Source organism: Artemia sp. Qi Xiang Cuo, unplaced genomic scaffold (assembly GCF_049724085.1).
Source record: "Artemia sp. Qi Xiang Cuo unplaced genomic scaffold, ASM4972408v1 HiC_scaffold_3018, whole genome shotgun sequence".
Classification (NCBI taxonomy): Eukaryota; Metazoa; Arthropoda; class Branchiopoda; order Anostraca; family Artemiidae; genus Artemia; species Artemia sp. Qi Xiang Cuo.
The window spans coordinates 95,295-116,188 of record NW_028300413.1 but is presented as its reverse complement, the minus strand read 5'-3'; the positions used below and the strand labels follow the sequence as shown (position 1 = coordinate 116,188).

At 34.8% G+C, this 20,894-nt stretch overlaps 1 protein-coding gene across 1 annotated transcript in view; it reads right to left on the bottom strand.

Moving 5' to 3' along the window:
* Positions 1-20,894, bottom strand: part of LOC148938708 (sodium-dependent phosphate transport protein 2B-like) — an 82,356-nt gene that overhangs the window by 29,688 nt on the left and 31,774 nt on the right. Inside the window, exon 3 of the mRNA XM_089107596.1 lies at positions 18,508-18,648. Within this exon, the coding sequence (XP_088963722.1) occupies positions 18,508-18,648 (141 nt within the window). The remainder of the gene's footprint in view (positions 1-18,507; positions 18,649-20,894) is intronic.

Sequence of the window (20,894 nt, the reverse complement as noted above, 5' to 3'; positions counted from 1 at the left end):
TAAATAAAGTTGAATAATTTCGAAGTTTTAAAAAAATAGTTTGTTTTAATGAAAAAAATATTGAATTAGAACCATCAGTCCTCATCATTATGAGTATCCAAAATTGGACTTAAGTTTCACATTTGAACTAGAGAATTGTATTTTCCATTATTTTCTTACAAGAAACTAGAGTTTACGGTCAAAAACCCTTATGAGCTCAGATTTTACGGAAATAGTTTTATTTTTTGATCCAAAAATAGACTTAAGTTTCACATTTGAACCAGAGAATTGTATTTTCCATAATTTTTTTACACAAAAACTAGAGTTTACGGTCAAAAACCCTTATTAGCTCAGATTCTACAGAAATAGTTAATTTTTCGATCCAAAATGGACCTAGGTTTCACATTTGAACCAGAGAATTGTATTTTCCATAATTACTTACAAAAAAAACTAGAGTTTACGGTCAAAAACCCTTATTAGCTCAGATTTTACGGAAATAGTTTTATTTTTCGATCCAAAAATAGACTTAAGTTTCACATTTGAACCAGAGAATTGTATTTTCCGTAATTTTCTTACACGATGTGGCTATCCCACTGGTATTCTATGTTCGGTTATCGACACTACCTAGTCTATTGCATGTATTAAATCAGTTTTTTTTACGCAGTGGAACGATAAACACATAAGTCCTATCCTTAAAAAAAAGTGAAGATGGAGCATTTTAATAAAGTGTGTTCGCATAACAAGGTTATTGTAGCATTGAATCCCGAGAAGGAGAAGTATTTAAACTATGAAACAAGTACAAGTGGTAGCACTATTGGAAAAGTATGCATGCATTGTCATGACAGTAAGGAATTAAATTTCTTTGGAATAGCGAAAAAATTCTAATCTTATGTTGGTGGTTATGCGAGATTGAGATCTTCAGAGATGATTGCACTCAAAGAGAATGCCAACATAAAAATAATCGTTGATGATAGAGAAAAAGTCCTTGCTACTGTTGCAGATAACACATTACCTACCGATACATCCAATCGTCAGCTTTCGGGTATTAGCATTCAACAGAAGGTCAATAAAAGAAAGGCCTACTATTCTACTAATATCGTAAACCATATCTTGTCTACGTGCCGAAACTCTTACCTGTGTAAAAATAATGTGATAATAGACAGTGAAACTGCCAGAAAAATAAAAAAGGCATTGTCAAAAAATATCACTATTGAATATAAAGATGAATCGATGAAAAACAAAGCACCAGCAAACGTTACTGCCATTGATCAAACAGTCAATGAACCAAATAATAACAAAGACGAAAAGCATATTGAGCCTGTTGATGAGACACCAGTAAAATTGTATATGACTCTAAATGGCATAATGATTATTCTACTGATAACGAACTAAGAGAAGACAATAGCTACAATATAAAGAGAGAACATGGTGAACTATTTTATGGAACAGATTCAAAATGTCCAAAGTTAATTATTGATATTAATAATGTATCATAATATATTTTTGTTTTAATATTCTACATAGCATTATTTCATTAAAAATATTACATTGTTATGTGTTCATTATTTTTAGAGTAAGCTAGCATATCAAACGTTTAGAATGTCTATTAAAACATCGGAGATGGAAGAAAAGGAATTTTCATGCATCTATTGTCAGACACATGGGATAACATTGACAAAATCTAGGTATCAAAATGAATAAATTCTTTATCAACATCCATTGTTGGATATGTCATTATGTCATTATGAAAAAATTGTAAGTAAGTAAGTAAATAAGTAAGTAACAAACTGTTTCTTGAATTCACCTCTTGGATACACAATACAGAAATTTTATTCAGGAAATTATGAAAAAAAAATTGAACAAATTCTTTATTAACATTCATTATCGATTGAAGTCGTTTCCTAGACAGACAATACAGCAATTTCACAAAATTTAAATATAAGAGGGATTAAATTCTATATCAACATCCATTTCCCGGATACATAGGAAAAAATAGGCAAAATCTAATTGTTAGAGTGAATAAATTTTATTTATCAACATCTTTTGTCAGATACATCGAATAAAATTGACATAATCTAAGTGTCAGAGTGAATAATTTTTTTTCATCAACATCCTTTGTCAAATGCATCAAATAAAATTGACAAAATCTTAATTTCAGAATGAATAAATGCTTTAACAACATCCTTTATCGGATATGTTGGATAAAATTGACAGAATCTAAGTATCAGAGTGACTAAATTCTATATCAGCATCCTTTTCTCGGATACATAGGATAAAATATCGGATAAAATTGACAAAATCTAAGTATCAGATTGATTAAATACTGTATCAACATCCATTTCTCAGGTACTATGGGTAACATTGACAAAATCTAGGTATCAGAATGAATAAATTCTTTATCAACATCCGTTGTTGGATATGTCATTATGTCATTATGAAAAATTGTAAGTAAGTAAGTAAGTACGTAAGTAACAAACTCTTTCTTGAATTCACCTCTTGGATACACAATACAGAAATTTAATTCAGGAAATAATGAAAAAAAAAATTGAACAAATTCTTTATTAACATTCATTATCGATTGAAGTCGCTTCCTAGACAGACAATACAGCAATTTCACAAAATCTAAGTATTAGAGTCATTAAATTCTATATCAACATCCATTTCTCGGATACATAGGAAAAAGTTAACAAAATCTAAGTCTTAGAGTGAATAAATTTTATTTATCAACATCTTTTGTCAGATACATCGGATAAAATTGACAGAATCTGTGTCAGAGTGAATAATTTTTTTTATCAACATCCTTTGTCAGACACATCAAATAAAACTGACAAAATCTAAATTTCAGAATGAATAAATGCTTTAACAGGGCCCTGCTTCCCGGCCTGGGGTGATTCCTGCGGCGCTTCCCGGCCCACCGCAATGGGCCCGCAGCGGTGGGCCGGGAAGTGCCGTGGGTTACGCTGTGATGGGCCGGGAAGCACCGCGGGAAGCGCTGCGGGCCAGGAAGCGGGACCCTGTTAAAGCATTTATTCACTCTGAAATTTAGATTAGATGAAATTAGATGAAATTAGAAATTTAGTAAGTAAGTAAGTAAGTAAGTAAGTAAGTAAGTAACACACTCTTTCTTGAATTCACCTCTTGGATACACAATACAGAAATTTAATTCAGGAAATTATGAAAAAAAAAATTGAACACATTCTTTATTAACATTCATTATCGATTGAAGTCGCTTCCTACACAGACAATACAGCAATTTCACAAGATCTAAGTATAAGAGTGATTTAATTCTATATCAACATCCATTTCCCGGCTACATAGGAAAAATTTAACAAAATCTAAGTCTTAGAGTGAATACATTTTATTTATCAACATCTTTTGTCAGATACATCGGATAAAATTGACAGAATCTAAGTGTCAGAGTGAATCATTTTTTTATCAACATCCTTTGTCAGATACATAAAAAAAAACTGAGAAACTCTAAATTTCAGAATGAATAAATGCTTTAACTGGGCCCCGCTTCCCGGCCCGCGGCACTTCCCGCAGCGCTTCCAGAACCACCGCAGTGGACCCGCGGCACTTCCAAGCCCGCCGCAGCGGGCCCGCTGTGATGGGCCGGGAAGCGTCACAGAAAGTGCCGCGGGCCGGGAAGCGGGGCCCTGTTAGAGCATTTATTAATTCTGAAATTTAGATTTTGTCAGTTTTATTTGATGTATCTGACAAAGGATGTTGATAAAAAAAATTTTCACTTTTAACTTTTAACTTTTTCCTATATATCCGAGATCCCAGGCTCAACATGCTTTTCGTCTTTGGTTTTATTTGGTTCATTGACCGTTTGATCAATGGCAGTAACGTTTGCTGGTGCTTTGTTTTTCGTAGATTCATCTTTATATTCCATAGTGATATTTTCTGAAAATGCCCTTTTTATTTTTCTGGCAATTTCACTGTCTATTATCACATTATTTTTAAACAGCTAACAGTTTCGTAACGTAGACAAGATATGGTTTACGATATTAGTAGAAGATTAGGCCTTTCTTTTATTGACCTTCCGTTGAATGCTAATACCCGAAAGCTGACGATTGGATGTATCAGTAGGTAATGTGTTACCTGCATCAGTAGCAAGGACTTGTCCTCTATCATCAACGATTATTTTTATGTTGGCATTCTCTTTGAGTGCAATCATCTCTGGAGATCTCAATCTCGCGTAACCATCAACATAAGAGTTGAATTTTTTCGCTATTCCAAAGAAATTGAATTCCTTACTCACATGACAATGCATGCATACATTTCCAATAGTGCTACCACTTGTACTTGTTTCATAGTTAAAATACTTCTCCTTGTCGGCATTCAATGCTACAATAACCTTGTTATGTTAACACACTGTATTAAAATGCTCCATCTTCACTTTTTTTTTAAAGATATGAATTATGTGTTTATTGTTCCACTGCGTAAAAAATACTGATTTAATACAAACAATAGACTAGGTAGTGTCGAAAACCGGACATAGAATACCAGTGGGAAAGCCACATCGTGTCTCTGACCAATCATAGAGTACAATTGTTAGAGCCGTAAGCATATTTTTTCATTTTAATATACGTAAAAAAAAAAAAATAAAGTTGAATAATTTCGAAGTTTAAAAAAAATAGTTTGTTTTTATGAAAAAAATATTGAATTAGAACCTCCAGTCCTCATCATTATGAGTATCCAAAACTGGACTTAAGTTTCACATTTGAACTAGAGAATTGTATTTTCCATAATTTTCTTACAAGAAACTAGAGTTTACGGTCAATAACCCTTATTAGCTCAGATTTTTCGAACATAGTTTTATTTTTTGATCCAAAAACAGACTTAAGTTTCACATTTGAACCAGAGAATCGTATTATCCATAATTTTCTTACACCAAAAACTAGAGTTTACGGTCAAAAACCCTTATTAGCTCAGATTCTACAGAAATAGTTTATTTTTCGATCCAAAATGGACTTAAGTTTCACATTTGAACCAGAGAATTGTATTTACCATAATTTTCTTTAAAAAAAAACAACTAGAGTTTACGGTCAAAAACCCTTATTAGCCCAGATTTTACGGAAATAGTTTTATTTTTCGATCCAAAAATATACTCAAGTTTCTCATTTGAACCAGAGAATTGTATTTTCCATGATTTTCTTACGAAAAACTAGAGTTTACGGTCAAAAACCCTTATTAGCTCAGATTTTACAGAAATAGTTTATTTTTCGATCCATAACTGGACGTTAGTTTCACATTTGAACCAGAGAATTGTATTTTTCACAATTTTCTGACAAAAAACTAGAGTTTACGGTCAACAACCCTTATTAGCTCAGATTTTATGGAAATAGTTTATTTTTCGATCCATAACTGGACTTAAGTTCCACCTATGAGCCAACGAATTGTATTTTCCCTAATTTTCTTACAAAAAACTAGAGTTTACGGTCAAAAAGCCTTATTAGCTTAGATTTTACGGAAATAGTTTTATTTTTCGATCCATTATGGATCTAAGTTTCACATTTGAACCAGAGAATTGTATTTTCCATAATTTTCTTACAAAAAACTAGAGTTTACGATCAAAAACCCTTATTGGCTCAGATTTTACGGAAATAGTTTTATTTTTCGATCCAAAATGGACTTAAGTTTCACATTTGAACCAGAGAATTGTATTTGCCGTAATTTTCATTAAAAAAAACAACTAGAGTTTACGGTCAAAACCCTTATTAGCTCAGATTTTACAGAAATAGTTTATTTTTTTATCCATAAATGGACTTATGTTTCACATTTGAACCAGATAATTGTATTTTCCATAATTTTCTTACAAAAAACTAGAGTTTACGGTCAAAAACCCTTATTAGCTCAGTTTTTATAGAAATAATTTATTTTTCGATCCATAACTGGACTTAAGTTTCACCTATGAGTCAACGAAATGTATTTTCCATAATTTTCTTAAACAAAACTAGAGTTTACGGTCAAGAACCGTTATTAGCTCAGATTTTACGGAAATAGTTTATTTTTATAGGTTTCAGACAACGCATACTTACGAAAGACTAAGAAACCTAGCTAATAAAAGCCGGAAATTGCAAATTAACCATCCCAAATCATAAGTTTCAGACAAAACACACCTACGAAATACTAAGAAACCTTAGCTCATAAAATCCCGAAATAGTAATTTACATACCCCAAATCATAAGTTTCAGATAACACACACCTACGAAATACTAGGAGACCTAGCTCATAAAAGCCGGAAATAGCAAATCACATATCTCAAATCATAAGTTTTAGACAACACACACCTACGAAATACTAAGAAACCTAGCTCAGCAAAGTAAAAAATAGCAAATTACACACCCCAAATCATAAGTTTCAGACAACACACACCTACAAAATACTAAGAAACCTAAGCTCCGAAAAGCCCGAAATAGTAATTTACATAGCCGAAATCATAAGTTTCAGACAGCACACACCTACGAAATACTAGGACACCTAGGTCATAAAAGCCGGGAAAAGCAATTTACACATCTCAAATCATAAGTTTCAGACAACACACACCTACGAAATACTAAGAAACCTAGTTCAGCAAAGTCAAAAATAGCAAACTACACATCCCAAATCATAAGTTTCAGACAACACACACCTATAATAATAATAATAATAATAATAATAATTTATTTATGACTCACATATGAACATTATAAATGACACTGCGGAGTAATGGAAAATACAAAAGAAAAAATAACAACATCATTACGAAATCAAACAACAACAAAAAAATACAAATTAACCGATATGATGATGAAAAAAACAAACTAAGGGGTCAGAGACAGAAACAACATTACTAGTATTCATAATAATATTAGAAGACACACTGGCCAGTCGCGCGCAAGCATCAATGACACCATAACAGGATACAATATTTCTATTTTTATAGCGGCCGGGTAAATACATAAGATATTTACAATATCTAAAGTAACCACTTCTAAGTCTCCGTAAATCTTTTTTCCTCAGTATGTGGTGGACTCCAGATAGAAAATTTACACCTGGAGAGCAAAAACTATTATAAAGCCGGACTAGGCCCTTACGATTATAACGCCCTCTATTTGGAGATAACTTACCATATGACACACGAATATTTTTTAATGCATTAGTAACCAACTCGGAGCAAGTTTCGGAAATGGACGGGCAAAACGATATACCAAGCCACTTGACTTTATCCAAACAAGGTAATGAAATCAAACCGAGGCTTAATGAAGATACAGAAATGCTACTATTAAAACACATAAACTCACACTCTCCCCTATTAACAGATAGGCCAATATCACTAAGTAGAGAAGATAGCTTACTGAAGTTCTGAGCCAGCCCTGGACAAGAAAAACTAACTAAATGAACATCGTCGGCATATGCAAGTATGAGATAGATGTTTTAAACAAGTAGCGAGGAGACATTTAAATATATAAGGAGATAAAACTCCTCCCTATCTAACGCCTTTCCTAACAGCTACCGAATCAGAAGTATTTGACAGCCACTTAATACGCACATAAGAATTATCATACCAATACCGCAATATAGAAATAACTGAATAATTGACTCCAGAACAAGCAAGAGAATGCAAGGCCTGGGCGCGAACAACATTATCAAAAGCCCCGGAAATGTCTACTGTGCAGCAATACAATGAACGCTTCTGGGCAAAAGCTTCCTTTAACAACCGGCTGAGCACATGATGCGCCTTGGGGCAACCAACCCCTCTTCTAAATCCTAGTTGAAAGACGAAAAATCGCACTTAGAAGTTATTTCAAGCCAAAGGACATACTCAAAAATCTTACTCATCAAGCAAGATACAGTAATCGGTCTATAATTCGAGCATGAATCTGGATCTTTTCCGCATTTAAGTATAGGCGTGACACTACCAGAAAGAAAACTATCAGGAACCAGAGATTGAGCTATACAAATCTGGAATAATAACTGCAGGTGTTTCAACAATAATGGGCAATCATAAGCAAAATTTCTAAAACATAGGCCATCACAATCAGTAGAATCTGATCTTTTTACTTTCTTCAGCGCCCAACGTAAATCACTCATACTTATCGCAGGGACTCTATATTGACAAACAGACACTGGCAGGACCCAACTAAGTAGTTTAGAAAAATGTTTCTGAACACACTGATTAAATACGGAAAATATGTCAATATAATGGCGCACAAATTTCATAAGGTTTAATTCCGACTGAGGTGGGGGAGAACACTTACTGCTATTGATAACTCTTTTCCAAGTCATTTTACTATTTGGAGCGTCCCACGCGTTGAGCCTTGCATTACGTAAGCAAGATTTGTATTCTTTCTTCGTTTTTTGCTTGACTGTAAACACAGCACCGGAGGAGGGTCGATCGCAAGCGTTCCACAATCGCAACCAAAACTTTGCGCGGTTCTTTACCTTTTTCACTTCCGGATGTATATTCCACAGGGGCTTGCGAGACCCAGAACGCACGTGCTCAATCGGAACTGCAACTTTTGTGGCCGACTTTAGACATGCCACTATCTGGTAATAATAAGAATTTAGGTCTTCCTTAGAATCAGGGCACTTTATCAAAGTCTGGAGCAAGTGAAACGGGACTTTAATAGTTGAGAGTAGAGTGCATAAAGTAGTAATATACATCTCAACGTTTATCCGATTCCAATTGGGCTTTTGATACCATTTTGAATGGGGACCCTTAAAGTGGGCTTGAACATCAGGAGGCTCAATTAGGCACGAAATAAGGAGATGGTCATCATTGATTTTATCTTCATCAACAAACACCTTTGATTTAATTAGACCGGACTTAGACACAATAATATGGTCGAGGTTGGATTTAACGGAGCCTCGATTATGAATGTAAGTATAAGCCAGGTTCTTAGAAGCGACATGATAGACACTTGGCAGATAATCTAGCAGGAGTTCAGATCGATCAGATGAGGTCAATATGTCAGTATTCATATCCCCGGCTAAGATCCAATCAACATTTTTATCTGCAAATTTTATGAAAAGAGATTTCAGTTTATGGCAAGCTTTAGCAAAAGCAGTAAATGACTGAGTGTTTCGATGATTGCATGGGAGATACACATTTACAAAAGCCATGTTATTACACTGTATTGCTAGAATATTAGCATCAGAATAAATTTGCATGGGCTGATATCCCGACCGAATGAAGATAGCGGTGCTGCCGGAAGGGCGACCGTGGGTCTTTTTTGCTTCTTGAATAAATATATCATGTGTAGCAGACCGCCTTAAACTGTTCGTATTAACTTTGGAAAGTAGATGCTCCTGTAGGAATACAACATCAAAATTTAGCAGCTCGTCAATTTGCAGATCCTTATCTTTAGTACCATTAATGTTCAGAGAAACAAAACTTAAGGCTGTAGGAGAAGCCGTCATGTTGTCTTGGCAAGTGCATTTCTCAGTACCGAGCATTTTAAACTATAAGAAATATGATTTCTTCCGCAACTGGCGCACTTAGGAGCAACTGAGCAAGGGTTGTCCGTGGTGTTTTCGTGAGCCCCAGCACAGCGGGAGCATTTTGGTAAATCAGGAGAGCGTGGTCATCTAGCAATAGGGTGATCTACCCCTTGGCACCGGAAACAGCGACGTGGTAATTCTTGATAGACTTCAACACGAAAAAGCTCATATCCAACTCGGAGACCATGGTTAATTGCATTTTTCAGTGCTAACTGATCCAGAAATTCCAAACGAAAACATTTTGAATGTCCTATTTTTATAGCACGTACTAATCCCGGTATGCTTTCCTTTAGAGAAGATTCTGATACATTTTCAGGGATACCCCGAACAATACCAAGTGTTTTTTTATCAAGGACCTTGGTTTGAACATTATGTAGGCTCTTAAAGGCTGAGGCGGCAAGGGATACGGCTGACTGCCTATCTCGAGTAACAACGATCCACTTTTTATTCTGATTATCAGGTTTTAGTCTTAAAATCCCTTCATGACCTTCAAGCGTATTCAATTTATCTTTTCACAAACCAGGATCACTTAAATCGGTAGGAACAATTTTCACAATTGCTGCATATGTAGGTTTATCTTCAACTAAAGGGGGAGCGACGGGGGGCGGGGGGCTAGGTTTGAAGCTTTTCTGACAAAGCGCGTAATTCATTAAAACAGGCGTTTACCTTACTACTAAGCATGGAATATGCCGATGCGGGAATTATCGGGATTTCACTCGCGTCCGGCACACGAAGTCCGGCACATCTATATCTTCAGAGTCACTTCTTTCAAACGCTGCAATAATATCGGCAATACTATTTTGTTGGGCGTTGTTACCAACTCGCCTGGGTGGAACTTCCCTCGGAAACGCTTTCTGGAGGAAAAGCTTTCTCGCATCTAACACATCAGTAGCCGAAAAAAAAATCCAAAGCTTGATCTTTAATAGAATCGTGGGAAATCCCTTGTTCGAGATTTTTCTGTATGAAATTCAACACTGGATTATAAAAAAGTTTATCTTTCGCCCAAATTCCAGGATCAATCATTTTCACTTACAGTAATATAGTCCATAAATCGTAATCCCTTATTCCACTTATGAAACCAAATTGCTTCGATTAATCGTGTCCGTAAATCATAAGCCGTAAAAACTTATGTAGATGTCCAGAAACTAGTTTAAAAAATTAAGCAAAGGTTTCATGTATAGGTCAGGAACTATAATCCTTTCAAATATTGCGAAATCTAACTAACTTCACTGGGATTATAATTCAATGAAAAATCTTACTGGTTTGACAATGCTAATAAAATATCCAATTTATGAAAGGTCCGTTCACTTCGAACTCTGAATCAATACTCCTATGAAAGGCTAAGAAATCTAACTCAGCAAAGTCAAAAATAGCAAACTACACATCCCAAATCATAAGTTTCAGAAAACACACACCAACGAAAGACTAAGAAATCTAAATCAGAAAAGCCCAAAATAGTAATTTACATACCCCAAATCATAAGTTTCAGACAACACACACCTACGAAATACTAGGAGACCTAGCTCATAAAAGCCAGAAATAGCAAACTACCCACCCCAAATTGTAGGTTTCAGACAACACACACCTATGAGAGGCTAAGAAACCTAGCTCTGAAAAGCCAGAAATAGCAAACTACCAACCCCAAATTGTAGGCTTCAGACAACACACACACATGAGAGACTAAGAAACCAAGCTCTGAAAAGCCCAAATAGCATCCCAAATCATAGGTTTCAGACAACAAACACCTACAAAAGGTTATGAAACCTAGCTCAGAAAAGCAGGATATTGCAAACTAAAGATCCAAAATCATAGGTTTCAGATAACACACACCTTCGAAATACAAGGAAAACTGGCTAAGAAAAGTCAGAAATAGCAAATTACACACCCCAAACCATAAGTTTCAGACAACACACACCTACGAAATACTAAGAAACCTTAGTTCAGAAAAGCCCGAAATAGTAATTTACATACCCCAAATCAAAAGTTTCAGACAACACACACCTACAAAATACTAGGAGACCTAGCTCATAAAAGCCAGAAATAGCAAATTACACATCCCAAATCATAAGTTTTAGACAACACACACTAAAGAAAGACTAATAAATCTAGCTCAGCAAATCCCGAAATAGTAATTTCAATATCTCAATTCATAGGTTTTAGACAACACACGCCTAAGAAATACTAAGAAACCTAGTTCATAAAGGACGGAAATAGCAAATTACCCACCACAAATTGTAGGTTTTAGACAACACATACCTATGATAGAATAAGAAACCTAGCTCAGAAAAGCCAGAAGTAGCAAACTACCCACCTCAAATTGTAGGTTTTAGACAACCCACCACTATGAGAGACTAAGAAACCTAGCTCTGAAAAGTCAGAAACAGCAAACTACCCACCTCAAATTGTATGTTTCAGACAACACACACCTATGAGAGACTAAGAAATCTAGCTCTGAAAAGGCCAAATAGCATCCCATATCATAGGTTTCAGACAACACACACCTACAAAAGGCTATGAAACCTAGCTCAGAAAAGCAGGATATTGCAAACTAAAGATCCCAAATCATAGGTTTCACACTACACACACCAACGAAAGACTAAGAAACATAGCTCAGAAAAGTCCAAAATAGTAAATCACACATCTCAAATCATAGGTTTCAGACAACGCAGACCTACGAAATACTCAAAAACCTAGCTCAGAAAAGTCCAAAATAGCAAACCGCCCATCCCAAATCATAGGTTTCAAACAGCACACACCTATCCTTCTGCCAATCAACCCATCTCCCCCAAAACACTTTTCAGCCATTTTTTGTTAAAAATTTAATTTTTCAAGTCATCCACTCGGGTTTTACGCTAGGAATTCGGCCCACAGTACAGCAATAAAAGCACTCTAAGACACCCCACTGACTTCACCACTCCAATTGTGTATTATACAGAACACATTGAAAAAGTAAAGCTATCCGTTATTAAAATTTTCTTCTTGTCATCTACATCTATCTTAGAATCAAATTTTTAGTATACTATGACGTTAAACTCTATTTTAAATTGACAACACTGTTCAAACACCACTTGTGTATTATACAGTACACATCGCAGAAGTAAAGCTAGGTCAAGTCATAAGACCACCCCTTTTTTTTCTCCTCCTTCATACGATCCAAATCGCGAATGTTATCACCGACATATTCATATCAAACTATTCTTGGCTAAAGGCAATTGTCCAAAAAAAAAATAATCAGAAACCGCTCTTGATAGCACATACTTTAAAGAAATGGAGCAGTGGATAACGCATGGGTGATAGACAGCTTTTCCCACAAAATGATTCCTAAATACGCAATTTGACAATCTCTAGTTTTCGATTTAAAAAAAAACAAAAAAAAAACAATTATTACTCTCAAAACATGTTGGACCACCTTATAGGTTTGCCAGATTTTTTGCAATGTGCACGTGAAGCTACGCTGCAAATTCTTGTACAGTTGATATCAATAACAAAAACCCTGTTTGGTTGTCATATACAACCATGACTATACTCTCAAAACGTGTTTGGCCACTTTATAGGTTGCCAGCTTTTTTTTAATGTACACTTGAAGCTACGCTATATATTCTTGTGCAATTGATATCAATAGCAAAAAAAAAACCCAGTATGATTGTCTTATACAACCTTGACTATACTCTCAAAACAAGTTGGACCACTTTATAGGTTGCCAGCTTTTTTTAAAATGTGCACGTGAAGCTACGCTGCACATTCTTGTACAGTTGATTGTGTTGTGTTATACAATCACAACCATACTCTCAAAACGTGTTTGACCACTTTATAGGTAAAGGTTTGCCAGATTTTTTAAAATGTCCACGTGTAACTGTAGTGTCTCAGGCGTAGGTTTTCCTGTCCCGTTTCTTGTACCCTTTCATGTACCCCTCAAATCTTATACAAGCTTACTACTGTCATTGGAGCTTTACTGAAAACTAATTATATTACAATTGTTTTCTTTTGTACTTAATATTTAAAATAAATATTAAAATTACAGTAAAATTTTGAACTGATGAGCTTTTAGCAATTAATATCATTATGCATCAAATATTCAGTTTAATTTATTAGTTCTTTTCAAGATTGGCCAAGAAAAATATAGTTTCACTACAAGCAAAATTTGGATACTGCCCCCTTCTTTAACTGTAAAAACCTAAAGCCTTCTGCGTCATTGGTGCTTCACTGAAAACGAATTACTCGTATATTACAAATTTATTATTTTCCAGCTCTTACAGCATTGAAAATGAAAATAAAAATTACAGTGATAAAAAATCTTGAACTGATGGATCTGTCAACAATTAATATCATTATTTATCTAATATTCAATTTGATTTTGTTTATACTTTCCAAGACTGTTCAAGACTCATATAGTTTTGCCATTTTTTTTTAACTCTGCCATTTTTTGTAACTAATCGTGTTAGTTTTTTATGAAAACATTATATGGCTTCTAGGCATTTCTATTTGAGTGGAAAACTGCACCTCAAACTTTATGGAACATGCCTTTTCTTGCATGAAACACCAAAATATAATAAAATGTCAAGTTTCGGAGTGTTCCACCACTCACAAGCAAGTGCCATTTGTATTTTTGAATCCACATGGTCAATTTAGAGGGCGGAGGGTAGGCTAATTCTCTTTGCAGCCCCATTCCGTCGTGATATGATTCGTATTTTCAACACCTGGCGTCAGGACTATCATATAATCTACAAAGCATACAACTACCCCAAATCAGTATCAATAAACGAATAAAACCCAAAACAGAACAAAAATTAAAATAAATATTAGAGTCAAACTCGAAACGAGCATAAATTAATGTGAGTAGGGTTCAAAACCCCTATCCTTTCTAAAAGCCAGAATATAATGTGTACTTTACTGAAAAAAAAAAAATTCAAATGAGTTTACTGAAAAAAACAATGTGTATTGTCAATTTAATATACATATGCTGATATTTATTCCCTAAAATCTTAATTAATTTTTGATTTCTTAAAGTTACAAAAGTGAAAATATTTTAAAGAATTGTTTTCAGTAAAGCGCCAATGACGCAGTAGGTTTTAGGCTTCTGCAGTGAGACGATACCCAAACTCTTGTTTGTAGTTATTTTTATTCGGTTCAAACTTGATTTGTATTTTCAATTTAAGTTTCACTCGTTTTAAGATTTATTTATTCATTTACATTAATATATATTGTATGTTTGTTCGCATTGATTGTTATTTAATTTCTGTTCATTTTAAGTTTCATTTATACTTGTATAGCAAATATTTTTTTTCCGTTTTATGATTTATTTTCATATTTATTCGAAGGATTACTCGCTTTAAGATCTATTTATTCATTTAAATTATTACTTGTTGTTGGTTTTAGGCTATGATTGTTTATTTAATTTCTGTTCGTTTTGGGTTTCATTTATTCTTTAATAGTAATTTCTGGTCGTTTTGAGTTTGAATTTTAACAGGTATTTGTATCTGCTGAGTTTAAGTTTAAAATGACCTTTACTTTTCTTTGAAAAACGTATTTTTCGGAAAGTTTTTTAAAATTAATTGTTCAAAGTAGTTGAAAGTTCTGGAAATTAGGTCTTTGCCTTCGTTGTCGTAGAAACTTCAAAAAGGGCTCACTCAATTGGGAATTGAGAGGGCTAGTGCCCTTATTAATAGTTAAAAGCTATCGGATAGAAATTATGTTTTTGAGGAGGATACTCCCCCACAACCCTAAGGGCAAGGGTTGTAAGTTACGCCCTGGGAGGTTATAAGGTTTTTATCGAAAGCGTTGTCGCAGAAACTTCTACAAAATCTCGTTCGATTGGAAAAAAGGGCTAGTGCCCTTTTTAATAGTCAAAAGTGATTGGTGGGCAACTAATACCCCTCTCACGCCCACCTCTTCCCCAAACCCATCCAATCAAAGTTTTGACATAGCCATTTTATTCAACGTAGTTGAAAGTTCTGGAAAGTAGGTCTTTGAGGATGAAAACCCCCCAAGAGCCCTTAGGGTAAGGGTTATAAGTAATGCCCTTGGGGCAAATAAGGTTTTCATAGAAAAGGTTGTTGTAGAAACTTCAAAAAGGGCTCATTTGATTGGAAAATGAAATGGATAATGCCCTTTTTAATAGTCGAAAGTGATTGGAGGGCAAATTAAACCCCTTCCCCAGGCACGATTTATCCAAACACATCCAATGGAAACTTTTAGATGGCTGTTCTGTTCAAAGTAGTTGAAAGTTCCGGAAATTATATCTAAGAGGATGACACTACCCCCACAACCCTCAGGGTAAGGGTTGTAAGTTAGGCCCTTGGGGTATATAAGTTTTTTATTGAAATCTTTGTCGCAGAAACTTGAAAAAGGGCTTATTCGATTGGAAATTCAAAGGGCTAGTGCCCTTTTTAATAGTCCAAATCGATTGGAGGGCAACTAACCCCTCTCTCATGCCCACCTTTTCCCCAAACACATCCAATCAAAATTTTTAGGTAATCTTTTTTCAACGTATTTAAAAGTTTTAGAAATTAGGTCTTTGAGGATGAACCCCCTCAGAGCCCTCGGGGCAAGGGTTGTAAGTTATGCCCTGGGGGCATATAAGGTTTTATAGATAGTTGTATTGTAGAAAGTTCAAGCAAGGGCTCATTCGATTGGAAATTAGAAGGGCTTTTGCCCTTTTTGATAGTCGAAAGTTATTGGAGGATAACTAACACCCCCCCCTTTCCCCAAACACATCCAATAAAAATTTTGAGATAGCTATTTTGTTCGACTTAGTTAAAAAATCTGGAAATTATGTTTTTGAGGATGACACTCAACCCACAGCCCTCAGGGCAAGGGTTATAAGTTAGGTCCTGGGGGTATATAAGGTGTTTTTTTTTTATAGGATTTGTTGTCGTAGAAACTTCAAAAAGGAATCATTCGATAGGAAATTGTAACGGCTAGAGCCCTTTTAATAGTCGAAAGTGATTGGATGGAAAGTAACCCCCCTTTTACGCCCACCATTTCCCCAAACACATCCAATCACAATTTTGAGATAGCCATTTTGTTCAGCGTAATTTATAAGTTTGGAAATTATGTCTTTGAGGATAACAACCCCCTCACAGCCCTCAAGTCAAGGGTTGTAAGTTATGCCCTGGGGCATATAAGGTTTTTATAGAAATCGTTGTCGTAGAAACTTTAAAAAGGGCTAATTCGATTAGGAGTTGAAAGGGCTAGTGTTCTTTTTAATAGTCGGATGTGATTGGAGGGCAACTAACACCCCTCTCATGCTCACCGTTTCCCCAAACACATCCAATCAAAATTTTAAAATATAAATTTTCTTCAACGTAGTTGAAAGTTCTGGTAATTAGGTCTTTGAGGATGACACCCCCCCCTTCCCAGCCCTCACGGCAAGGGGTGTAAGTTATGCCCTGGGGGCATATAAGGTTTTTATTGAGAGTGTTGTCGTAGAAACTTCAAAGAGGCTCATTTGGTTAGAAATTTAAAGGTTTAGTACATTTTTTAATAGTTGAAAGTGATTGGAGAGCAACTAAGGCCCCTCTCACGCCCACCGTTTCCCCAAACACATCCAATCAAAATTTTGAGATAGCCATTTTGTTTAACGTAGTTGAAAGTTCTGGAAATTAGGCCTTTGAGGATGACTACCCCCCCCCCCCCTCCCCCCACAACCCTCAGGGCAAAGGTTGTAAGTTATGCCCTGGGGGGCATATAAGGCTTTTATAGAAAGTTTTGTCGTAAAAACTTAAAAAGGGCTCATTCGATTGGAAATGGAAAGGGCTAGTGCCCTTTTTAATAGTCGAAAGTGATTGGAAGGGTTAACATTTTTATAATAAAGATCGATATGGGTATAATGTATTATTTTTTTGTTGTTGTTTTTGTTTAGACCAGGGCACTTCGTATTGAAGGAGGAAGTTAGAAAAAGGCTCATTCGATTAAAAATAAAAAGGGCTGATGCCCTTTTAATAGTCGAAAGTTATTGGAGGGAAACTAATCCCTCTCCCACGCCCACCCTCCCATTTGCTTTTATGTTTAAAAAATAAATGTTGCCTTAAGATTAAATCAAAATGCACTGTGGTAATTCTAATTCCCAATAAGGCATCTCAGAAGTATCCCAAGAACGACTGAGGGTATTATGTTCAAGCTTTCGGGGCTACTTGTATTCTTAAAATTTAACCAAATCAAATAAGTGCATCCAAGCTATCAAAGAAAGTAAACAGATTTTTTTGCGAAAGGTATCAAGTTTTCCAATTCAGGTCAACTAGAGGAGGTATGAAACAAAATTAAACACTACTATTTGTGTCTAGATTTTTAAAGGCGTGTATGTTGTTAAAATTGCTGAAAATGTTTCTCCAGCATGAGAATAGAAGGCCAAACTATAAATTTATAAAAAAACGTTCTTAATTCTTAAAGTATTATTTTTCTTTTTCCCTGAAAAGATTATGTCGATATAAAACGAACAGATATTAATTAAAAAAAAAACTTTTTCCATAAAATATGTTTTTCAAAGAAAAGTAAAGAACTCAATTAAACAAAAAATGAGCAAAAATAAAGTAAAATAATCTACCAAGCGTGAAACTACCACCAATAAGCATTGATAAATAAATGAAATCCAAAACGAACAGAAATTACAATAAATAACCGATTCAAACACAAAACGAGCAGAAATTAACATAAGTTGGGCTCAAAACCCCTATGCCTTCCCAAGGCCAGAACATAATTTGCACTGTACTGAAAAAAATACAAATGAATGTGCATTGTGAGTTTAATATACATATACTAATATTTAGTATTCAAAATTTTAATATTATTTGATTTATCAAAGTTATAAAAGTAAAAACATTTATTTTTTTTCAGTAAAGTGCAAATTATGTTCTGGCCTTGGGAAGGCATAAGGGCTTTGAGCCCAACTGATGTTAGTTTCTGCTCTTCAGTTCACCATTTAATTCTTTCTATTGAATATGCTGCTAAAATTATTGAAGCTAGAAATAACAAAATTTATGCACAAGAATTTTAGAAACTAATTCTGGAACCTAGTTTCTAGGCTTCTTGTTTGTAACCTACCAGTTGCTTTTCCACCAAGGAGCTGGAATGCAGTTGAAAGAAGATCCAAAGATACAACAAAAACGTACAGGTTCACCAAGAGGCCAATGGTTTTCAGTATTCCTATGACCACTCGCTTGACTTTTTCCTTCCCCGAAAGCTCTAAAAATAAAATTTATGCTGAGTTCAAAATATTGGTAGGACTTCCTGGCAACTGATTTGACTAGCTACTGATGATTAACTTTGACTAACTGTCTGGCAACTGATTTGACTAACTGATGTGACAAATGATTCGACAACTGATTTTACTAACCTGAATAAGTAAACATAACTGTGAAAAATAAATGTGGAATTTTATTCTAATAAGTAAAAGAGAAGATGAATTACTCATTTCCATTGGTAGTGACTCATTAAATGACGTTATAATACGAAAAAAAAAATTTGTTGGTTTTCACCAAAGTGATATCAGACGATTTTTTTTGGTTCTTAAACCTTTATTAAATACCAATTAAACCAGCACATTTTTTAGTTTTTAGATTGCAATCATTGCTAGGAATGTATATTCATTTCAGGTTCTTTTTTTTGTTTCACCTTTTTCTTTCTGGATTTAATATGAATCACTTCGGAATAGCCTATCCATTTGTCATAGTGAATATCAGTGAGGGTATCGTTAAAATAAATAGTAGGAAAGTTTCAGATCACACAAGGGGCCAACTTGTGTTTTCGTCAAAAGCAAGATTTTTTGTTCAATAAAAACGAGAATTTGTCACCAAAAACAATAAATTTGGTTAAAACAGTTGGTTTTGATTAAAACTGCTGGTTTTTTTTTACCATTTGTGTTTACTGGAAAAAAAAGAACGACTCAAGTGAATCTTAGGTTAGGCTCTGAAAATAATTGAATTTTTAGGTTCTCAATAATTGTTAGGTTCTCAAAAATAATTAATTAATCAAAAAAATCAAAAAAAAATAATTGTTAGGTTCTCAAAATAGTTGAATTTTGCTCCTGCAACCATATTTTGTGTTACACAACAAAAGAATATCACCATGTGCCAAAACATTCGATTTACTTCCGTTTTAAAGTATTTGTTTTAATGAAGATAGTGAGCAGTATTAAACTCAGAACGAGCTGAAAATGCAATGCATATGAGGAACTAGTACTATACAAAACGCATACCGGAGTGCAACAAACATTGTATGTTGGTAATTATATGCGTTTTATTTACCAATTACCTCCCAAGACATTGGAATTGAATGTTTAAAGCAAAGAGCAAGAATAAGCCCTTCTATTGTCGATGTATTGTATTAATGAAAATTCAAACTGTTTGTATCATGCTCTTGTGTGAGTTTTGTCCTTGAAGCAATGGTAGAAAAAAAAACTTTAGTAACAGAAGTTTGAGGGAGGTAAGCTACGGGAATTATTATTCTGTTCGTTTTATGTTTTAATATCCTTTTTTATTCACTTAGACCTAGGTCTCTCCGCGCCGGCTTGTGCATAAGGTGATAGCGGTGCCTCTAAACAATGACCCCTCCACAATGGCCTCTCCAGCGCTTTTGGCCAAAGACCTTCAAGGACTGTCCTTGATAGTGTGGCATCCTTCTCGAAATAACGTCTAAGTCCAGTCTCTGACGTATGTGTCTTCTGATTCCGGGATGGACCCAAGGCCAAACTTCTTGGTCCATACAACCTACGACCATTCTCACCATGTGCCCCCCACAGCACCATCCACTGCTTTTAAGTTTATCCGTAGCAGTTTGTCAATTAAATACCAAAGATTCTGTCTGTCCATTAAATACCAAAGATCTGTTTAAGATAGTTATTCTCAAATCAGTTGATTCACTTTTCAAGCTGCCTAAACAAAGGCTAAGATCCGTATTAGTGCAACAGCACGGAGAGAACGTTGCTTTAAAACAGTCTAAGTTTAAATTTCAGGGAGTACGGTATGTTTAAGCATGGTAATTTAGTACCCAAGGCTTCCGTCAGATTTAAAGGTGCTCTCAAGGTACTTAAAGCTTTCTTGCTTTAGCTTACGGTTTTTAACTTACGGTCTTAAGAATGTTTAAGGATACTTTTTTTGGTAGAAAGTGTCCTTGTTTCCTCAAAATACTACACAAAGTTGCAATATATTTATTTTTTCTCTTCCAGGGGGACAGAAACAGCTACTCTGTTCCAATTTGTGAATATTCGTCATTTCCACGCAAATTCTCTGGCTTCGGGGGTAATTGGACTGGGGTGTTCTGGGGTAATCCTGTAGACCCAATTTGGACCTACAGCATTATCTAAAGTAAGTCAATTTACTATTCATTACTATGAATGATCAGATACAGAATGTTTGTTGGTATTTTTTTTTTCTTTTTTAATTACCGAGTCTAGCCAAAAGTTAACTTGAGTAGCCACAATTTAGCTGAAT